Genomic DNA, 18,613 nt, shown 5'->3' on the forward strand with positions numbered 1-18,613 from the left:
CATATTTGAACAACAAGGAGACAGGAGTGAGCTGAGAAGCGCTCGTCCATTTTGTTGCGAAAATTCTAAACATCCAAATGTGGGAATACTTCTCATCCATGTTGTGATAACTATTGTGAACTGCAGTACTGTATGTAACTAGCTTTGCGAACGATATACCAGATGTCTCTATGCGGAGGAGAATTTTTGACGAAATAAGTGGTAATTGGTATCACTGAAGCATTTAGAATTTCAAAACTTGTTAGTTCAATTACCAGCTCTCTGTAAGTGCTGGGATATGGTACTACTTTTCTTTCCTCAAATTAATAACTGATTTCTATTAAAATGCCAACATTCCAATTGCTACAGGCATCCAATACCTCAATTCACAAAATGCTTTTTAATTTGTAATTGTCTCTAATGAGACCTTAATTCAAATTCAACTCAATAATACAAATGTGTCCTTCTCTTTGCCGCAGTCCAAATCCAGTCATTCTTATATTTATAAAAAGAACCAGACTGGGTTGAATTTTCATTATCAATCTCCCAGAGTTTCCCTTCTCTCTTGACAGATAGAAACAAATAGCAGCACTTTGCCGAGTAAATTTCCTGGTACATTCAATTTAACTGCAAGTAAACAACATGACTTGCAAATACTGTCTTCACTTGAGCTGAATTAGACATTGAAAATCCCAAAGCCATTTTTAATCTCTATCCGCTGTTAATACTGTTGACTAATCAAAGATCTTCTACCTCGTTGACTTTAGCTGTCAGATCTCATTGTGGATTTTGCTCCACTTACACAATATTTGCTGCTGGGAACTAGAGTTGTTGGCAAAGAACAAAAAAATTATCGCCCAGACACGAATAGGTAAACTGCAGAACTGTAAAATAATGCCGGATATTTTCTAGTTTTCATCTGTACTCGATGAAAGAATAATTTTCTTGGAACGATACAATCTTACAAACAAGCGTTGTGTACTTTATCCAAGACAAACACTACATTGTAGCATGGATCCATTGTTTTTTTTAAAAGCCTTTGCATAGATCAGCTGATGCATATGGTTGATTATACTGATAGATTGCTCTATTCGTGTGGCCAACATAACTTTGTATTTGTGGATCGGTACTCCCTGAAATATTTGCTCCCGCCATATCTGATGCAACGTAGCTGTGGTACACACCATCTGCAAGATGCACTGCAGCAACTCACCAAAATGTCTTCCACAGTGCCTTCCAAATCCGTAAACTCTACCACCTATCAGGAAAGCAAGGAAACACGATCACCGCAAAGTCCCTCTCCAAATCTTATGCCATTCTGAGCTCGTTCTTCATCATTGCTGGGTCAAAATCTTGGCACACCCTCCATAACAGCACTGTGGGAGTACCTTCACCACCTTCTGAAAGGCATTTGGGGATATGCAATGAAACAAGCCTTGCTAGTAAAGCTCATATCCTTTGAATGAATAAAAAAAGTTACATTATTTATGTAAGCACAGTTTACAAACAACTACTACTCGGTTCATATTTACACATATTAGTATGAACTGTCCTTTCTGTTCTCCCAATAGCATGGTATGTTTATACTATGCTGGAAATGTTCTGACATGTATGTATATATATCTTCTTCAGAGTAGCAATCATCACTGGGTGCTGCTCTGTTCCTACTTTTCTGCCCTCAGATGATGCTCTTCATTTATTCCAAGCCCCCAGCTTCTCCAGAAATGAGGAGTATATGGTCCCTTGAAGAGCTTCATCGTAGCGCTAGACCGTTGGTGCAAAGACAAGCCACCTTCCCTTTTTACGGCATCAATGCCATATCCTGTTAAGTGATTCAAGGTCCCAAAGGCTATCAGTGTGTTCTTAAATGAGTGCATGGTTGAATGTGAGTGAGTGGTGGGTCAATGTGTAGGTTCTGGACATGTATAGGTGGTTGAGGTAAGCTGGCAGTTGGGTAGTGTGGGAGATGGATAGGGTGGCAGGTGGGTAAGATGGCAGGTGGATTGGGTGACAGGTGAGTAGGGTGGCAGGTGGGTTGGATGGCAGGTGGATTGGGTGACAGGTGAGTAGGGTGGCAGGTGAAAATGATGGCATCTGGGTGTCAGTTGGGTGAGAGGATAGGTGGCAGACAGTTCAGGGATAGGGTGGGGGTAGTTGGAATTGGGGACGTTCAGGTGGTAGTCAGGTCGTGAGGGATAGCCAGATTGGGTCAAGGGGAAATCGAGGAAGGGGGGGCGGTCAGGCCTGGAATCAGGAGAATCAGACAAATTTGTCGGGTGGTGGGGGCTAGTCAGGTCAAGTGATGAAAACAGAGAAAATAGAAGCAGGTGCAGTCCATTTGGCCCTTCGAGTCTGCTCCACCACTCATTATTTTTTAAAAATACATTTAGAGTACCCAATTCATTTTTTCCAATTAAGGGGCAATGTAGCGTAACCAGTCCACCTGACCTGCACATCTTTTGGGTTGTGGAGGCGAAACCCACGCAAGCATGGGGAGAATGTGCAAACTCCACATGGACAGTGACCCAGAGCCGGGACCTCGGCGCCGTGAGGCTGCAGGGCTAACCCACTGCGCCACCGTGCTGCCCAGCTCCACCACTCATTCTGATCATGGCTGATCATCCAACTCAGTAACTTGTTCCCATTTTCCCCAATAACCTTTGATCCCTTTAGGCCCAAGATATATATCTAACCCTTTGAAAAAAAAAAGGGTGCAGTTCAGCGGACTGAAAACTAAGTACAGTTTTGGGCATGTTTGGCAGCGTGTTTCCCAGTGGTTGCAGTGCGACGATTAACCCCCGCTATTCACCGACACTTTTTGGCTTTTTTGGGCCTCGGGGACTTTCTCCCACCAAGGCTACACTTCAGTCAATTTCCTGCTGGTGAGCTAATCTCGCAGGCAGGGACAGCTTCTTGCAGATCGGGCACCATTTTGACCAGCAGCCCCATCCCTACACCCCTCCCAAACTTTCTGGACACCCACCCTCCACAACCCCTCCCAACCTTCTATTGGAAACCCACTTCAACCCCCTTAATGGGCAAGGCCTTTCCCTGGGCATGACTCCTGGCAGTGCCAATCTGGCACCTAGACACCATGATACTACCAGCCTGGCACCCTGGCAGTGACACCCAAGCACCCTAGCAGTACAAGGATGGAACTATTAAGGTGCCAGGGGAGTGCCAGGCCATTAACCTGCCTTGTCCCTGACCATCCAAGAGTCTTCAATGGCATGTGGGACCTCCTAAGGTGCCATCACACCTGGTCCACATTTGTGGAAGTCACTGCTAAACGCCGCCCTGTCGAGGTTTCGCAGGCATGGGCGTTGACTCTTGGGCGGGTGAAAGTGGCATCTGCGTATTTAAATTAGCCTAATTACTCATTCAAATATGTTGATATGGATCATGCCCAGTGAGGGCATCCAGATCGCGGCGGGTGGAGCAAGTCAGGTGATTTGGCTGAGGTTTCGCGCCATGTGCAACCCCGTGGCTGAATCATGCCCACAGTGTTTTGGTCTCACTACTTTCTGTGGTAGCAAATTCCACAGGCTCATACTGTCTGGTTAGCGAATTTTCTCCTCATCTCAGTGGTAAATGGTTTACTCCATATCCTTAGACTGAGACCCCTGTTTCTGGACTCCCCCGCCATTGGGAACTTCCTTCCTGCATTACTCTCTCTAGTCCTGTTCGAATTTCAGAGGTTTCTATGAGATTCCCCTCATTCTTCTAAACTCCAGGGAATATAATCCTAAAAGACTTAATCTCTCTTCATATGTCAGTCCTGCCATCCCACGAGTCAGTGCTTAAACAATTGCTGCACTCCCTCCATAGCAAGAACATCCTTTCTCAGATTAGGAGGCAAACACTGCACACAATTTTCCAGGTGTAGCCGCACCAAGATCATGTACAATTGCAGAAAGACATTCCTGCTCCTTGACTCAAACCCTCTCGCTACCAAGGTCAACATAGTATTTGCCTTCTTTACTGCCTGCTGCACTTGTATGGTTACTTTCAGTGACTGGTGTTCAAGGACACCCAAGTTTTGTTGGTCATTCCCCTCTCTCAATTTACAGCAATTCAGATGATAATCTGCCTTCCTATTTTTGCTCCCAAAGTGTATAACCTTACATTTATCCCCATGATACTGCATCTGCCATGCATTTGCCCATTTATTCAACTTGTCCAAATCACGCTAAATCATCTCTGCAACCTCTTCATAACTTAAGGTCCCACTTAGCTTTGTGTCATCTGAAAATTTGGACATATCACATTTAGTTCTCTCATTTAAAAAATGAATTTATGCTGTGAATAGCTGGAGACCCAGTGCGGATCCCTGCGGTACCCCACTCAACACTGTCTGCCATTTGGAAAAATACCCATTAAACTTACTCTTTGTTCCTGTCCGCCAACCAATTTTCAATCCATCTCAATACATTACCGCCAATCCCATGCATTTGAATTGTCAAAAGCTTTCTGAAATTCCAAATAACCTACATCTACTGGCTCCCCATGTCAATTCTGCTGGTTACATCCAAAAAGAAATCTAGTAGATTTTTCAAGCATTATTTCTCTTTCCTAAATCCATGCTAACTCTGTCCAACCCTGCTACTGTTTTCCAAGTGCTCTGCTATTAAATCTCTTATAATAGACTCGAACAATTTCCCCACTACTGACTGATCTATAATTGCCTGTTTTCTATCTACCTCCCTTTTTAAATAGTAGGGTAACATGAGCTACCCTCCAATCTGTCGGAGTTGTTCCAGAGTCTATAGAATCTTAGAAAATAACCACCATTGAATCCACCATTTCTGGGGCCACTTCCTTAAGTACTCTGGGCTGTAGATGATCGGGCCCTGGGGAGTTATCAGCCTTCAGTCTCTGACCGTAGCTCAGAGTTGGAGACATTTCCAGTTTCAGAGGGGAACCGGGGAACTGCCCATCAGAAATTCAAACTATCTGGGATAATCCCAAGGAGCCAGTGAGTTGGGACTTTTGAGGAGATGAAAGCGTATCTTGGGGCTACATCTGGTCTTGGATGATACAGAAACTGGTGTTGGGCACATAGCCCAATGCAGCTGACGTATCGTAGTTCCTCATTGGGGTGAATAACATTAGCATATTTAAATCATCATTTAAATATGCTGGGACGGTTTGAAGCGAGATTCTCCTGGCTCCAGATATTCACCCACAGTACAGAGTGAAGTTGGCGGGATTCACTACTGTCACTACTGGTCTACACCACTGCATATCAGATGTGCTGACCATGCCGGAGGGGGGGAGGGGGGCGCTCTATGGACATTGCAGTCCCTAGCCATGGCACTGCCTGCCAGTTGGCATTGCCAAGAGGCGGGGCTTGAAAAGGGGCGTGCATTGCGTGCAATAGGTGCTATTTAAAACTAAAATGTCCAGGGTATTTTTTGTTGTTGTAACTCTGGAGGACTACATCTGCATGCTTCCACTTGTTCAAGTGCACACAAAATATCTCCCACAATTACCTTATTTCATGCTCACTCCAGAGTTCCCTAAAATCATTTTGGACCTCTTTCTCTTACTCATCTACTTGCACCATTCTAAAGGCACGGGATTAGCATGCATGTGCATGCTGATTGCAAACAAACTTATCTCTCCACCACTTCTCTCATTTTAATCTGTATTGTCTAACATGAAGTAATTAAATTGAATTTAAGCTACATGAACTTCATGAGGACCAAGTTAATTATTTTCAATCCCCACCTTTAACCTGAGGAGGTTAAAGTGGCAGGTAGGAATGAAACCCTGGACGGATTCGAAAAAAGGTGTGAGAATTCTAAAACTGGAGGCCAAGAAGGTGACTGAACATCGGGCTGAATGAAATTTGATGCAAGTTAAGAATGGGGCATCAGAGTTTTGAAGAATTGGCAGTTGAATGGAGAGGCAATTGATGACGGCTGCAAGAGCAGGTAGCTCTTTGCTAGAAGGGAGATAGAAGGAGATGGGTCAAACAAGGAGGAAGGAGGGTGGCTCTATTGAGGAAGAGGAGGGCGATTGATCAAGGGGGTGATTGGATGGATTGTCGATGCTGGGTGGTTGTCGGGAGAGATTGGGAACCTGGAATGCCAGGAGGTGGGTGGCGGTGGGGGAATGTCGAATGTGGGGGAAAGAGATTGAATTTTAATTTTTGTTTATTCATGGCTGTGCCATCTCTAATTGTTCTTGAGAGGACAGCTGAGAATCAACCACATTGCTGTGGGTCTGGTGTAAGGGCCTGGTAAGGGCTTCCTTTCCTCAAGGACATTAATGAACCAGATGGGTAGTTACGACAATTTCATGGACTTTTAATTCCAGATATTTTGGCCGGGATTCTCCGACCCGGCACCGGGGGCCGAGTGGCCGACGAGTTTGGCCCAGACCCGCCGGCGTCGATTACTCACCTCCCACACGGTGGGACCTGGCAGGTGAGTGTGTGGCCCGTCCCGGAGGGGGGGGAGGAGAGAGAGAGATGTGGCCCCAAGGGGGCGGGGTCCCCCACGGTGGCCTGTCCTGCGATCGGAGCCGACCAATCGGTGGGCGGGCTGGTTCCGTGGGGGCCTACTTTACTCTGCGCCGGGCCCCTGTAGGGCTCTGCTATATTTCCCAGGGCCGGGGCGGAGAAAGAAACACCCGTGCAGGAATACGCCGGCCGTTCCGCAACATGCGTGGACTCGCGCGGGCCGTTCCCTGCCGGATGGAGCTGCGGGGAAGACTCCGGCGGCAACCTAGCCCCCTAGAAAGGCGAGAATTCCTTACTTTCGAGGGCCATTGATGCCGGAGTCGTTAACGTCGGTTTTCCCGCCGGTGTGGGGACATAGCCCCATTTTTAGAGAATCCTGCCCTTTATTGAGTTTAAATTTCATCACCTGCCGTGGTGGGATTCGAACCCAGGCCCCCAGATCATTAACCTGGGTCTCTGGATTACTAGTCCAGTGACAATACCACAATGCATTTACCCTATCAGAGGTCTCATGTTGGGATTGTGTCCGTTTGTGACAGGCCATGCTTGTGTGTGGAGTGTGGGTGGTTGGGGGAGTGACATGGTGTTGGGACAAGGACTGCTTGCAAGTGGAGGCTCCTCAAGCAGACACCTGCATCTGGGAGGAAGGTGTAAAACTACATCCCCCTAATCCACCAAATTCTTGCTGCTGGATTAGCTGATGCTGGAGAAATGTGACTGGCAGCAGTGAGATTTGAAAAGTAGAAAGACAGTGAGGTTTGAAGTCTTTTGGGTTGGTGACCTCACCCCCCTCCGCCCCCCCCCCCCCCCCCCCCCTCCCCCCCCCTCCCCCAAACCGATGTCTCTCTTGGAACAACTTTAAAATCCTTGTCCCTATCTGCTATTTGTTTTCCAGAGCCTCGCCCTTTGCTGCTACTCACGTTTCTCCAGATTAATCTCTGTCCCTGACCTTCTGGCCACCCACCCTACTCTCTCCAGCCACTGTGGCTTTACACTTTTGAAGTCCATCCACAAACTCCCCCACCTCGCTACCTTTTACCCCCACCTTCGAAAGCCTGCTCATCGATCATCACTACTCTTGGGCAAATGCAATCTCCTTGCTCCTTTGTGAAATGCTTTGAGACATTTCCTGTATGAACAGCAATGCAAATTGTTGTGGCTCTGTTACGTTTGGCAGTATAAGTGAAATGACATCAGAATATTATCAGGCACTATATGGCACTGAAGCGGCAGTAAAATTATTTTAAAAAATAATAAGAAGCTTTTACAGGTCATTCAGAATAATTTGCCTCTGAGTCAGAAAGATGTGGGTTCAAGCCCCACTCCAGAGGTTTAAGCACATAATCTAGGCTGGCACTCCAGGGCAGTATTAAGAGAGTGCTGCTGTTTGGTTGAGATGTTAAACTGAGACTCAACTGCCGTTCAGCTATATAATTATAATCATTTATAATCATAATTGCGAAAAATCCCATGACGCTATTTCAAAAAGAGAGAGGGGGGGGGGCATCCCCTCACAACCCCTTCCCTCCCCCGCAGCCACTACCATCACCAGCAACTGCCCTCCCCACCCACTCCCTCTCCCGCCCCCACCTCATGTCATGGTCAACAGTTCACCCTCAACCAACAGCTGAAGCATCTAGTTCGGTCAGCGATTTGCTGCTTGTGGGAGCTTGCTGTGCACACATTGCTGTTGCATTTCCCACCATCCCACAAAATGTCCTTCACTGGTTGGAAAGCAATTGAAACATCCCAAGGTCATGAAAAGCCCTGTATAAATGCATGTCTTTCTTTTCTTTTTCAGCCAGTGTGCACTATTCCTCGACTATAGGACAGACAGGCAACCAACTCCTGGGCTCTGACAGTGCTGTTCTGAAAGTTACTATTAGCTGCACAATATTGGCAATAATGTTTTTCCCCTCCATCCATTCTTGTTTGGCATCGCTGTCAAAATTGCAACTTGATGTGTGGGGAATTCAATTCAATGCGGAAACCTCCGCCCCCTTTGGTCCCGCCGGATAATGTTCCAATTTCTTGTCCGCACGACTCTTACCAATTTACGATTCAAAGGAGGAGACAGACCTTTTAGAAATAATTTAAATAAATAAAAAGATCTCAATTTGTAGCCCTGTGTGCACAGTGTGCAATTTACAGAGCGGGAAGGCCTAAAAACAGAAATCCACAGCGTGACACTTTAGAGCACAGACTGGTATGACACTTTTAAAAGTCTAATGAACAAAAAAAAAACCCAGAGCAGACTTTTAATACTTGTCTTTATAAATTGCTCACTGAATCCTTTGAACATTTCCTACTGTACCATGCCTTTTTGTATTATTCTGCTATGGCATGACAGACTCAGTAAATAGTACACATACTGTGGAGATTTAACCTTGCAAATGTATACTGTGGGGCAGGATCAAAAAAATGTAATACATCCTGTGGAGATGAAATCCTTTCATTATATACTGTAAGAGAATAATCCATTGCATATCTCTTATAATTATCAGTGTACAGCCCAATAAATTTGTCAGGGACTGGAGAAGCTTGACCTAGTGAACATATACTATGGGGGCATAACCTAGTAACACAACGGATACAGGAGAGGTTTAGCCCAGTTAATGCATACCGTCGAGGCATAACCAAGAAAACATGATATATTCTGTCAGGCATTAACCCAATAAATATATACTATGGTGAATTAACCTGCAAAGATGTTCCTAATATGTACCAACTATGAAGCAGTAAAGATAACATATAATGTAGGAATGTTAACTAATTAGAACATAGAACACACAGTGCAGAAGGAGGCCATTCGGCCAAACAAGTCTACACCAACCCATTTAAGACCTCACTTCCACCCTATCCCCATAACCCAATAACCCCTTCTAACCTTTTTGTAATTAATTAATAACCAATTAATATAATAAGTATCATCAATCGGACATAGAATACTAAATGTAACAAAAAAATCTTATGTATATGGCATTTTAGCATTGTAATGAAAGTCGCCAGAGTCCCTGAGGACCATAAGGCTGCTCTCTCCTTTGAGAATCTACACAATCCCTACAGTGCAGAAGGAAGAGATTTGGTCCATCGAGTGTGCGCCAACCTTCTGAAAGAGCACCCTACCGAGGTCCATTCCCCTGCCCTATCCCGTGACCCTGTATATTGATCATGGCCAATCCACCTAACTTGCACATCTTTGGACTGTGGGAGGAAACCGGAGGATCTGGAGGAAACTCAAACAGACTCGGGGAGAAAGTGCAAACTCCACACAGTCACCCAAGGCTGGAATAGAATCGGGTCCCTGGTCCTGTGAGGCAACAGTGCTAATCACTGTACCGCCCATAAGTAAAGAAAGCTGATTGGTGGTGATTTAACCTGGGGGCCACCACACCTTAGGTGAGCCACAAGGTTGAGAAGGTCTGTATGGGAATTGAACCTGCACTGTTGGCATCGCTCCATGAACCAGTTGTCCAGCCAACTTAGCTAACTGGCCCCCAAATGGAGCCTTACAGGCGGATTATCAAACAAAATTTTACATTGGGCCACATGATGAGATACTAAGATGGATGAGCAACAGCTTTATCAAAGAGATAGTTTTTAAGGAATAATTTAAAAGAAAGCGAGGCGGAGAGGTATGGGGGGATATTTCAAACATGGCTGAGCACTGAGTTCATGAGGAAATTTAAGATCAGGGATGAGAAATTTAAAATCGAGCCAGTGCTTAACTGGAAGTCAATATAGGTGAGCAAGCACAGGGTGACGTGTGAACAGGGTGTGGTCAAGATACAGAGTTTTGGATGATCTCAACTTTTTTGGAGGGCAAAATTCAGGAGGTCTGTAGTCAGGATTTCAGTGGAATAATCAAGCGTAGAGGTAACATAAGCATGGAAAGACCGAGGTAGAGGAGGAGTCAGGAAATGTTATGGGTTTGAAGTAGGCATTCTTACTGATAGCACTAATATATGCTCATCTAGGGGTGAGATAACCCTAGATCTGGGGCTGGTTTAGCACAGTAGGCTAAACAGCTGGCTTGTAATGCAGAGTGCGGCCAGCAGCGCAGGTTCAATACCCGTACTGGCCTCCCCGAACAGGCGCCAGAATGTGGCAACTAGGGGCTTTTCACAGGAACTTCATTGAAGCCTACGTGTGACAATAAGTGATTATTATTATTAGTAGTAGATACAATACCAAGGTTGTGAAAGCCCAACAACGTTTCTACTTCCTACAGAAGCTAAAGAAATTTGGCATGTCTGCATCGACTCTCACAAACTTCTACAGATGTGCGATAGAGAGCATCCTATCTGGCTGCATTATAGCCTGGTATGGCAACTGCTCGGCCCTAGTACGCAGGAAACTGCAGTGTGGTGAACTCAGCCCAACACATCACACAAGCTTGCCACCCCCACATTGATTCTGTCTACACCTCCCGCTTCCTCAGGAAGGCAGACAGTAATATCAGAGACCCCTCCCACCCAGGCATTGCCTTCTTCCAGACCCGCACATCTAGACATAAGAACAGCTTCTTCCCGACAGCTACAAGACTCCTCAACGACTCCCCCTCAGACTGATCTGTTCCCTTTAAGAACACTATTCACAATGCCCTATGCTGCTCTTGCTCATGTATTTGCTTTGTTTGTCCCCTTGTTCTGCACTGTAACCAATCACTGTTTGTCGATGTACCATTTGTCAATGTTCTCTGTTGATTATTCCCTTTGTATACTATGTACTTACTGTGTACGTTCCCTAGGCCGCAGAAAAATACTTTTCACTGTACTGTACTTCGGTACATGTGACAATAAATCAAATCAAAAATCAAATCAAACCTTGGGGCCTTCAATCCCCAAGGAGACCCCCACAAGTGCAGTTCCCTTTGGTACCCATTTGTGGAGACCAGTTCAGAACGGCGCGCGCCTGAGATTTCCGAGGCAAAGGGGATAAATCCCAACGCCTCAGGTACCTCAGGATTCTATGTATTAGAGTGAGACTAGCTGTCCCACTCTAATATGCAGATATGCCAAAAAAGTGATCCCACCCAAAATGGACGGGGTTTACATCGCAACGTCTCGCAAGATCGCGTTTGATCTCGGGAGGCGTTGTGAGCCAGGGAAATCCCGGGAGCGGGGTCTCCCGGCTTTTATCACCATGCTGCGCCACAGCGAGCTGTGTTTCAGATGCAGCATGACCATTGGATCATTTCATTGCTCTCTTCAAATCCTGCATTCCATCTTTATTTCCTGTGATATATTCTCCCAAGCTTTATTGAATGTTGTGGTAATCCATGCAACATTTCTGGCTGTTGACTATTTTTATTAAAGGGTTCTATAATCATGAAATTTGTCAATTTCTTACCTCCCTGAATTATAAGGGCATAATGTAAACAACTTGAATATGCACCATCATATCACATAAATATAATATCATAATATTGAAAATTGTCCAGAGCTGATAATACTCAGTCAATTTTAATTTGTGGATTTGAGTAAATGTTTAATGAAATAATACATAGCTAAACAAATATGTGAGGATTCAATCTGGGTGAGTATGTAACGATATACAAAATTTGAGCATCACTCAAATGTTTAGGGTGTCATTGTGTCCAGTCACAAATTACAGCCTTATAAAAGTGTCTTTTTTAGATCTTTATATATTCTCCATAAATGGGCTGAAACTCAATTTGACAAGACACCATCCGAAACATCTTGCACATTCACAAGCAAAAGACCTCTCAGCTATCTCAGATATTCAAATGTACTGTAGATGACGCATTATAGAGTTGAACCAAATTGGAAGCAATATCAAAGCTGTTTGTGAATGCTGATGAGCACACACAAAGCAGGCCATGTAAGGATCTCATTCAACGTAGCATCAAGTCAGAGAGGAAATATTTGCATTGGCAAAGTACAGGATGACTAGACAAATCAGAGCAGATGAGTAGTGTGGACACCAGGACTATGCTGTCAGAAAACAATGTCAATAGCAACTACAGCGCAGTTCATGACCAGAGGTGTCATCATATCCACTTTCAAGACACTTGCATCTGTCTCTGCTCCCAGGGGGGATTCATTAGCATCTGTAGAGCTCACAACCTGAATAAGTGCCACTCATTTCTGGAGCTTCTGTGGAAGGTTTTATTTGTTCAGCTCTAATTCAGATATCGATTTTTACGAGGAATATGGTTACATACAGTAACAAATGGGATTTCAAAGGAGATTTGGCAGGATTGTCAAAAGTGGATGGGGTTAGGTGGCACTAAATATAACCCTCCTCTTAGTGAACAGAATGCCACTTTAAAGTTGTGTGTAAGGTAACACATGCAATAATCTGGGTTCTATATCTAAAGTTGAAAATATGCCACTAGGAGTAAACTAATCCTTTTCAACGTTCTAACTTTGCAGATGCACATGTTCAATTCATATACATTCTATGAACATGTGCAAATCTTTTTTCCAAAGAAAATGTTATCGAAGTGACAGTGGGAATGTAAGGTAGGCAGAACAAACTGCATGCAGAGGAACAAAATGCAGAAGGTAAAATTTGGTTACAATTCTTTTATCTTCTTCCGTCTGACACAAATCTGGATGGCAGCAGAAGTGGTGAATGTGAAACTAGACGGGCACCCTAGTGGCAACGATAACTCGGCCAATTGTGATTGATGGATAAAAGTTTTGATTGCCACATGGATGTTTCATCAATTATGAATTAATTTAATGAATACAGATGAATTTCTTTTGGGTAAAGTGGATTTGTTGCCTGCTAGGATGAGTATGTTATACCTGGAGAATAGAAGGTTATTACATCTCCAACACTAAGTACAGTATACAGAAAATCCTTCATTTACAGAATAAAGCTCTTTCTTTAATATATCATCATCAGTAAATATTTATAGTCAATTACAGGCAATTTTGCACTCTGGATTGTCCAAGTTCAAGACTCATTTCACACAAAACACTTTATTTCTTCTCAATTGAAGCTACTTCCAACCAAGAACCATGTTTGAAGTGACTAAATTACTTGGTCCTCATCTTCAGAGCCAGTGCAAGTTTAGTGAGGGGTAATATCCTGTGCAAGGGAATGTGTGAAGTGTGCATTTTGCAACCCGCGATCTGTGCAACCAAGAAAGACAAGGGCAGCAGGTGCATGGTAACAGGTTTGCAGCATGGTGGCACTGGTTTCTAGTGCTGCCTCAACATGCCAGGGACCCAGTTTGATTCCAGCCTTGGGTGACTATGTGGAGTTTGCACATTCTCCGTGTATCTACGTGGGTTCCCTCCCACCGCCTAAAGATGTGCGGGATAGCTGGATTGGCCATGCTGAATTGCCCCATCGTGTCCAGGGAGGTACAGGTTAGGTTACGGGATTACGGGGATAGAGCGGGGGAGTGGATCTGGGTAGAGTGCTCTTTCAGAGGTTCGGTTCATATTTGACGAGCCAAATGGCCTCCTTCTGCACTGTTGGAATTCTATGGATTCCATGATTCCTCTCTAATCCATACACTAGTCTAACTTGGAATTATATCACCATTCCTTTACTGTCACTGATTCAATATCCTAGAACTCCCTAACAGCACTGTGGGTGTACTTACAACACATGGACTGCATCAGTTAAGAAGGCAGCTCACCACCACCTTCTCCAGGGCAATTAGGGATGGGTAATAAATGCTGGCCCAGTCAGCATCCCGTGCCCTCATCCCGTGCAAAAAAAATGAAATAGTTTTGAGAGAGTTTGTTTCAGACTGCAATTCAAATCCACTTATGCTCAGTTTCATTCCGGAGGAAGTAGACAGAATGGAGAAAGGTAGGCAAGGCTGTGAAAAGTAAATGGACTTTTTGAACTTAGGTAAATGCTCTCAACTCTGGGGAGAGGTAATAGGAGAATGTGAGGTTTGGAATTACAACTGTCTGGAATAGAAATGTCGGTACCTGTGGTTAGGTTGGGGCTGTTGACTGTATAAAGCGTTCCTCCTGGATGATAGTGAGGTGCTATTAGATTAGCTTCAGACAGATGAAGGGCAGTGTTTTCTGTAGATAAAAGAAATGCAAAAAATAAAAGCGTGGCAGTTGACACAGATGTGTAGACATGTAAAGTAAGGGAAATACACTTAAGAATTTGTTGGAAGAACTGAGTGAGATGCATTGGGCTTTGTGGACTAATTATGGACTCAAAATGTTTTTATTCCATTAATGAACAAGAACTGTTTCAACCTGTAACCTTCAAACTTCATAAATAAGTTGTACTATATATAGATATAATATAACTATAATGCAATATCCACGGAGGAGCTGTCACTACCCTGCAATAGGTTTCCCCTGTTGGAATGGATTCATGGCAGGTGAAATATAAGACGCAGCAACCCGTAAGGCTTTGATTTCCCTGATAGCAGAGGCCCTCAGAGACTTGAAGGCCTTGGCTCTCATCTTCAACAATTGAGAAAGGAGGGGAACAGGATAATAATGAAATAAAACTTAAATGCAATATTATCAATTGCACAAATTAAAGGACAAGGGTCATAAATGAAAACATTCTTGGATATAGACCGAGGGTAGCACATTGAAGCAACTGTGCCTTCACTGCGAGTTTATTTTTGTGTGTTGTTTTTGCCTTCCCTTTTCTGAAAGTTTGAATTTTCCAATGTGAAATAAGTTTGCCCCCCGCTGAACCCCAATTTCTTGGAGGAGGTGAGTCAATGGCACACAGCTGTTTAAAATATGATGCCAGTGGGCACCAAGTTGGTAGTCTTCCTCTGAATAGCGACAAAGATGGCTGACAAATTCAAAAGCCTTGCACGAAAGTGGGGGATTTGAGCTAAAACACACGGGATGGGAACATTGTAAACTATTTGCCTGGCACCTCATGCCAGCTACATATAATCTGATTTGAAACTATTTTGCTGACACTGGGTGCAAAACAGAACGACAAATATTCAATTTGCCAACAATGACAAGCTCATCCATACACAAAATAAAAAAGTCACTAAAAAACTGAAGCCTGGGGGTACTTGGTTTTTTTTTTGCGCACAAAATCGATAAGAAGCTGCAACAGTATGTGGCTTCTGTTTGAATTTTTGTAATTATAATTTGGAATTGACAAGCAAATCGATTAGGAATCAGATACTGCAGTGTTAAAGGGCAATAATATAATCTATCGGGCTGGGCTGATAATATCACAGCCTTTCCTGTAAATTAACATACAAATGCACTAAAACTGTGCCTGTGACTTTCAAGTAAGTTACGCCACCATTGAAGTTAAATGATAAAGATGTGTTTTATAATGTACACAAGCCATGCTATTGTAATCAACCAAAAATTCTTGATTAATCCAAAGAAATGTCAACATTTTTAATCATTTAGTTTGAACGTTACCATGAATCAATGACATAACGGCAGATTATTGACACTCACAGAGAGGTGACCCATCAGTTAAAAGAAAGACAACTAAATGAAGCCATCCTTTGAGATTCACAGCATCTATTACAAAAATAATGGATCCCCTGGAGTGGTTCTGAGGCTGTGATTATTGTTTTCAGGGTTCAGATGATGTTAGCTGGATAATTTGCAGTCTGTAACCTTAGATCATTGCTTTGGATGACTGTCAGTAACCGCACAAACACAGTTGTCAAGGTTTCTGATGCCACCTGAACCACTTGATTAGATTACGGCTCTGGCAGAATTGCACCAGACCTCACACCAGAAGTTGCATTAAGGGTCTTGTCCCCGTCATGGCAACCTGGAGTTGTGAACTCAAGAAACAGCAGGCTTTACATTAAACACAGAATGATTATATCCAAATCCTATGCTGCGTCAAAAGAGTGCTCCTCTTCATCAATTGCTGCCATTGCATTCAACCACTATAATTGGAACATCTCACTTTTTCAGCAGAACCAGGAAGTAGAGAAATAACTCCCTCATCTCATGCTGTACATTTTAGATGCATGTTACATTTTCACAGTGATTTAGAATGCTACCAGCCTACTGAAGAACTGGGGCCACAAAGAATGATCGAGGTGATTGTCCAGCGACCAACAGGCAGTCAGTATTTTGATTTCCTTGATCTAGTTTCAAATATGCCTTGAGGAATGATGGATAAGTGGTTGGAGCATGCTTGGGGGTGGGGGGTCGCACGGGGCAGGGGGGTTTGGGATGAGTGGGGGGAGAGACGCACCTTGGCAGGCCCATGGTGTTTGTCCTGTAACAACTACGCGGACTGTCAATCCAATGTGACATTAATTTATACAAAGTACAACCCTGTTCCTAATACACATAGTGCCATAGCAACAAATAAAGTAGAATTTGCTACCAGTGAACTTTGACTGGAACTTGTAATTCAACCTGAAAGAAAAAATGGAGTTCAACAACTAAAATGCGTACTCTATTTTTTTTCTCCTCAAATGCTGTCTGGCCTGCTGAGCACTTCTGGTATAATTGGACATTCTGAATTCTCCCTCAGTATACCCGAACAGGTGCCGGAGTGTGGCGACTAGGGCTTTACACAGTATTTCATTGCAGTGTTAATGTAAACCTATTTGTGACACTAATGAAGATTATTATTATTTTCCATTTTTATTTGGTTTCATCAATGTAGAGATGGACTGCGACGATATAGAGGGAAGACATGAATGTACTTGCAGAATTGCCTGTAATTAGCAAAGAAACTCGAATAGAGCTGAGTATGAGTTGATACATTTTGGGCGGAAAAATAAAGTGTCCACAAATTCCTTGGAATGTAAGTGTCCACGTGGGATAGAAGAACAAATTAATCTGAGGTTACATAAATCATTAAAAATAATGGTCGTTGATCAGTCTATACAAAATGCAAAAAAAGCATCACCAAAGAGTTAGAACAGAACTTAGAAATAAATGTTACACTTGGATAGAACCTTGGTTGGACTATGGGCGGAACTTTCCTTTTTTTACACAGAGTGTGGCAGTGAGTGGGACAAGCAGCCAAAGAGCCTGCCCTACCACTAACTTAGGGGTAAAGTTTCCAGTCTCACCCGGAATCATAGTGGGCGGAGCAAACAATTTTGTGGACTATTTAAAGGTCCGTTGACCTCAGGTGGAAATTTCTAGTTTCTAAAGATTTTGGCTCCATTTTTAAAGGTCACCGTGGTGCACAAATGTTAGAAGGGAACACCACCCCACTCCAACGCACCACACCTCCCTGGCACTGCTCAGGCACTGTCCGGGCACTGAGAGCTGACCTGGCGTGGAGGCCTGATGATGACATGCAAATTTATTACAATGAGGTTCCAGACGGTGAATGTTGGGATTGCCATTACATTATATATTAATGCTTAGGACGAGAGAACTAAGTGTAGTATTTCCAAATTGGCAGATAATACAAAGATGGGTCGGAGGGTGAACTGTGAAGGGGATGCAGAGATGCTTCAGCAGTATTTCGACAGGCTGAGTGGGTGGGCATATGCATGGCAGATGCAGTATAATGTGGATAAATGTGAGGTTATCCACTTTGGTAGAAAAAAATAGGAAGGCAGATTATTATTTGAATTGGTGTAAATTGAGAGAGTGGATACTCAGTGAGACCTTGATGTCCTCGTGCATCAGTTGCTGAAAGTAAGCACGCAGGTACAGCAGGCAGCATGGAAGGCAAATGATATGTTGGCCTTTGTATTGAGAGGATTTGAGTATAGGAACAGTGATGTTTTACTACAGTTGCATAGGGCCACACCTGGAGTATGGGTTATATGAGGCCACACCTGGAGTATTGTGTACAATTTTGATGTCCTTATCTGAGGAAGAATGTTCTTGCTGTGGGGGGGTGCAGCGATGGTTTACCAGGCTGATTCCTGGGATGGTGGGACTGCCATATAAGAAGAGACTAAGTCACTTAGGATTATATTTATTGGAAACGAAAGAGAAAATGCTGGAAAATTCTAGCATTTTCTCTTTCGTTTCAGATTCCAGCATCCGCAGTAATTTGATTTTATATTTATTGGAGTTTGGAAAAGTGAGGCGGGATCTCATAGAAACTAATCAAATGCTGACAGGATTTGGTGGGGGAGTCCAGAACTAGGGATCATAGTTTGAGGATAAGGGTAAACATTTTAGGACTGAGGTGAGGAGAAATGTCTTCACCCAGAGAGCGGTTAATCTGTGGAATTCATCACAACAAAAAGTAGTTGAGGCGAAAACATTGTGGAATCTCAAG

At 43.7% G+C, this 18,613-nt stretch overlaps 1 protein-coding gene across 19 annotated transcripts in view; it reads right to left on the reverse strand.

Moving 5' to 3' along the window:
* LOC119965371 (teneurin-2-like) overlaps positions 1-18,613 on the reverse strand; it is a 3,273,255-nt gene that overhangs the window by 729,657 nt on the left and 2,524,985 nt on the right. For 14 of the 19 annotated variants that reach the window (XM_038796068.1, XM_038796066.1, XM_038796061.1 and 11 more), the window contains one exon: positions 14,368-14,466. The exons of the other annotated variants lie outside the window; for them this stretch is intronic. In XM_038796068.1, coding sequence (XP_038651996.1) covers positions 14,368-14,466 — 99 coding nt within the window. The remainder of the gene's footprint in view (positions 1-14,367; positions 14,467-18,613) is intronic. 19 annotated transcript variants of the gene reach the window in all.

This window comes from Scyliorhinus canicula, chromosome 4 (genome assembly GCF_902713615.1).
Source record: "Scyliorhinus canicula chromosome 4, sScyCan1.1, whole genome shotgun sequence".
Classification (NCBI taxonomy): Eukaryota; Metazoa; Chordata; class Chondrichthyes; order Carcharhiniformes; family Scyliorhinidae; genus Scyliorhinus; species Scyliorhinus canicula.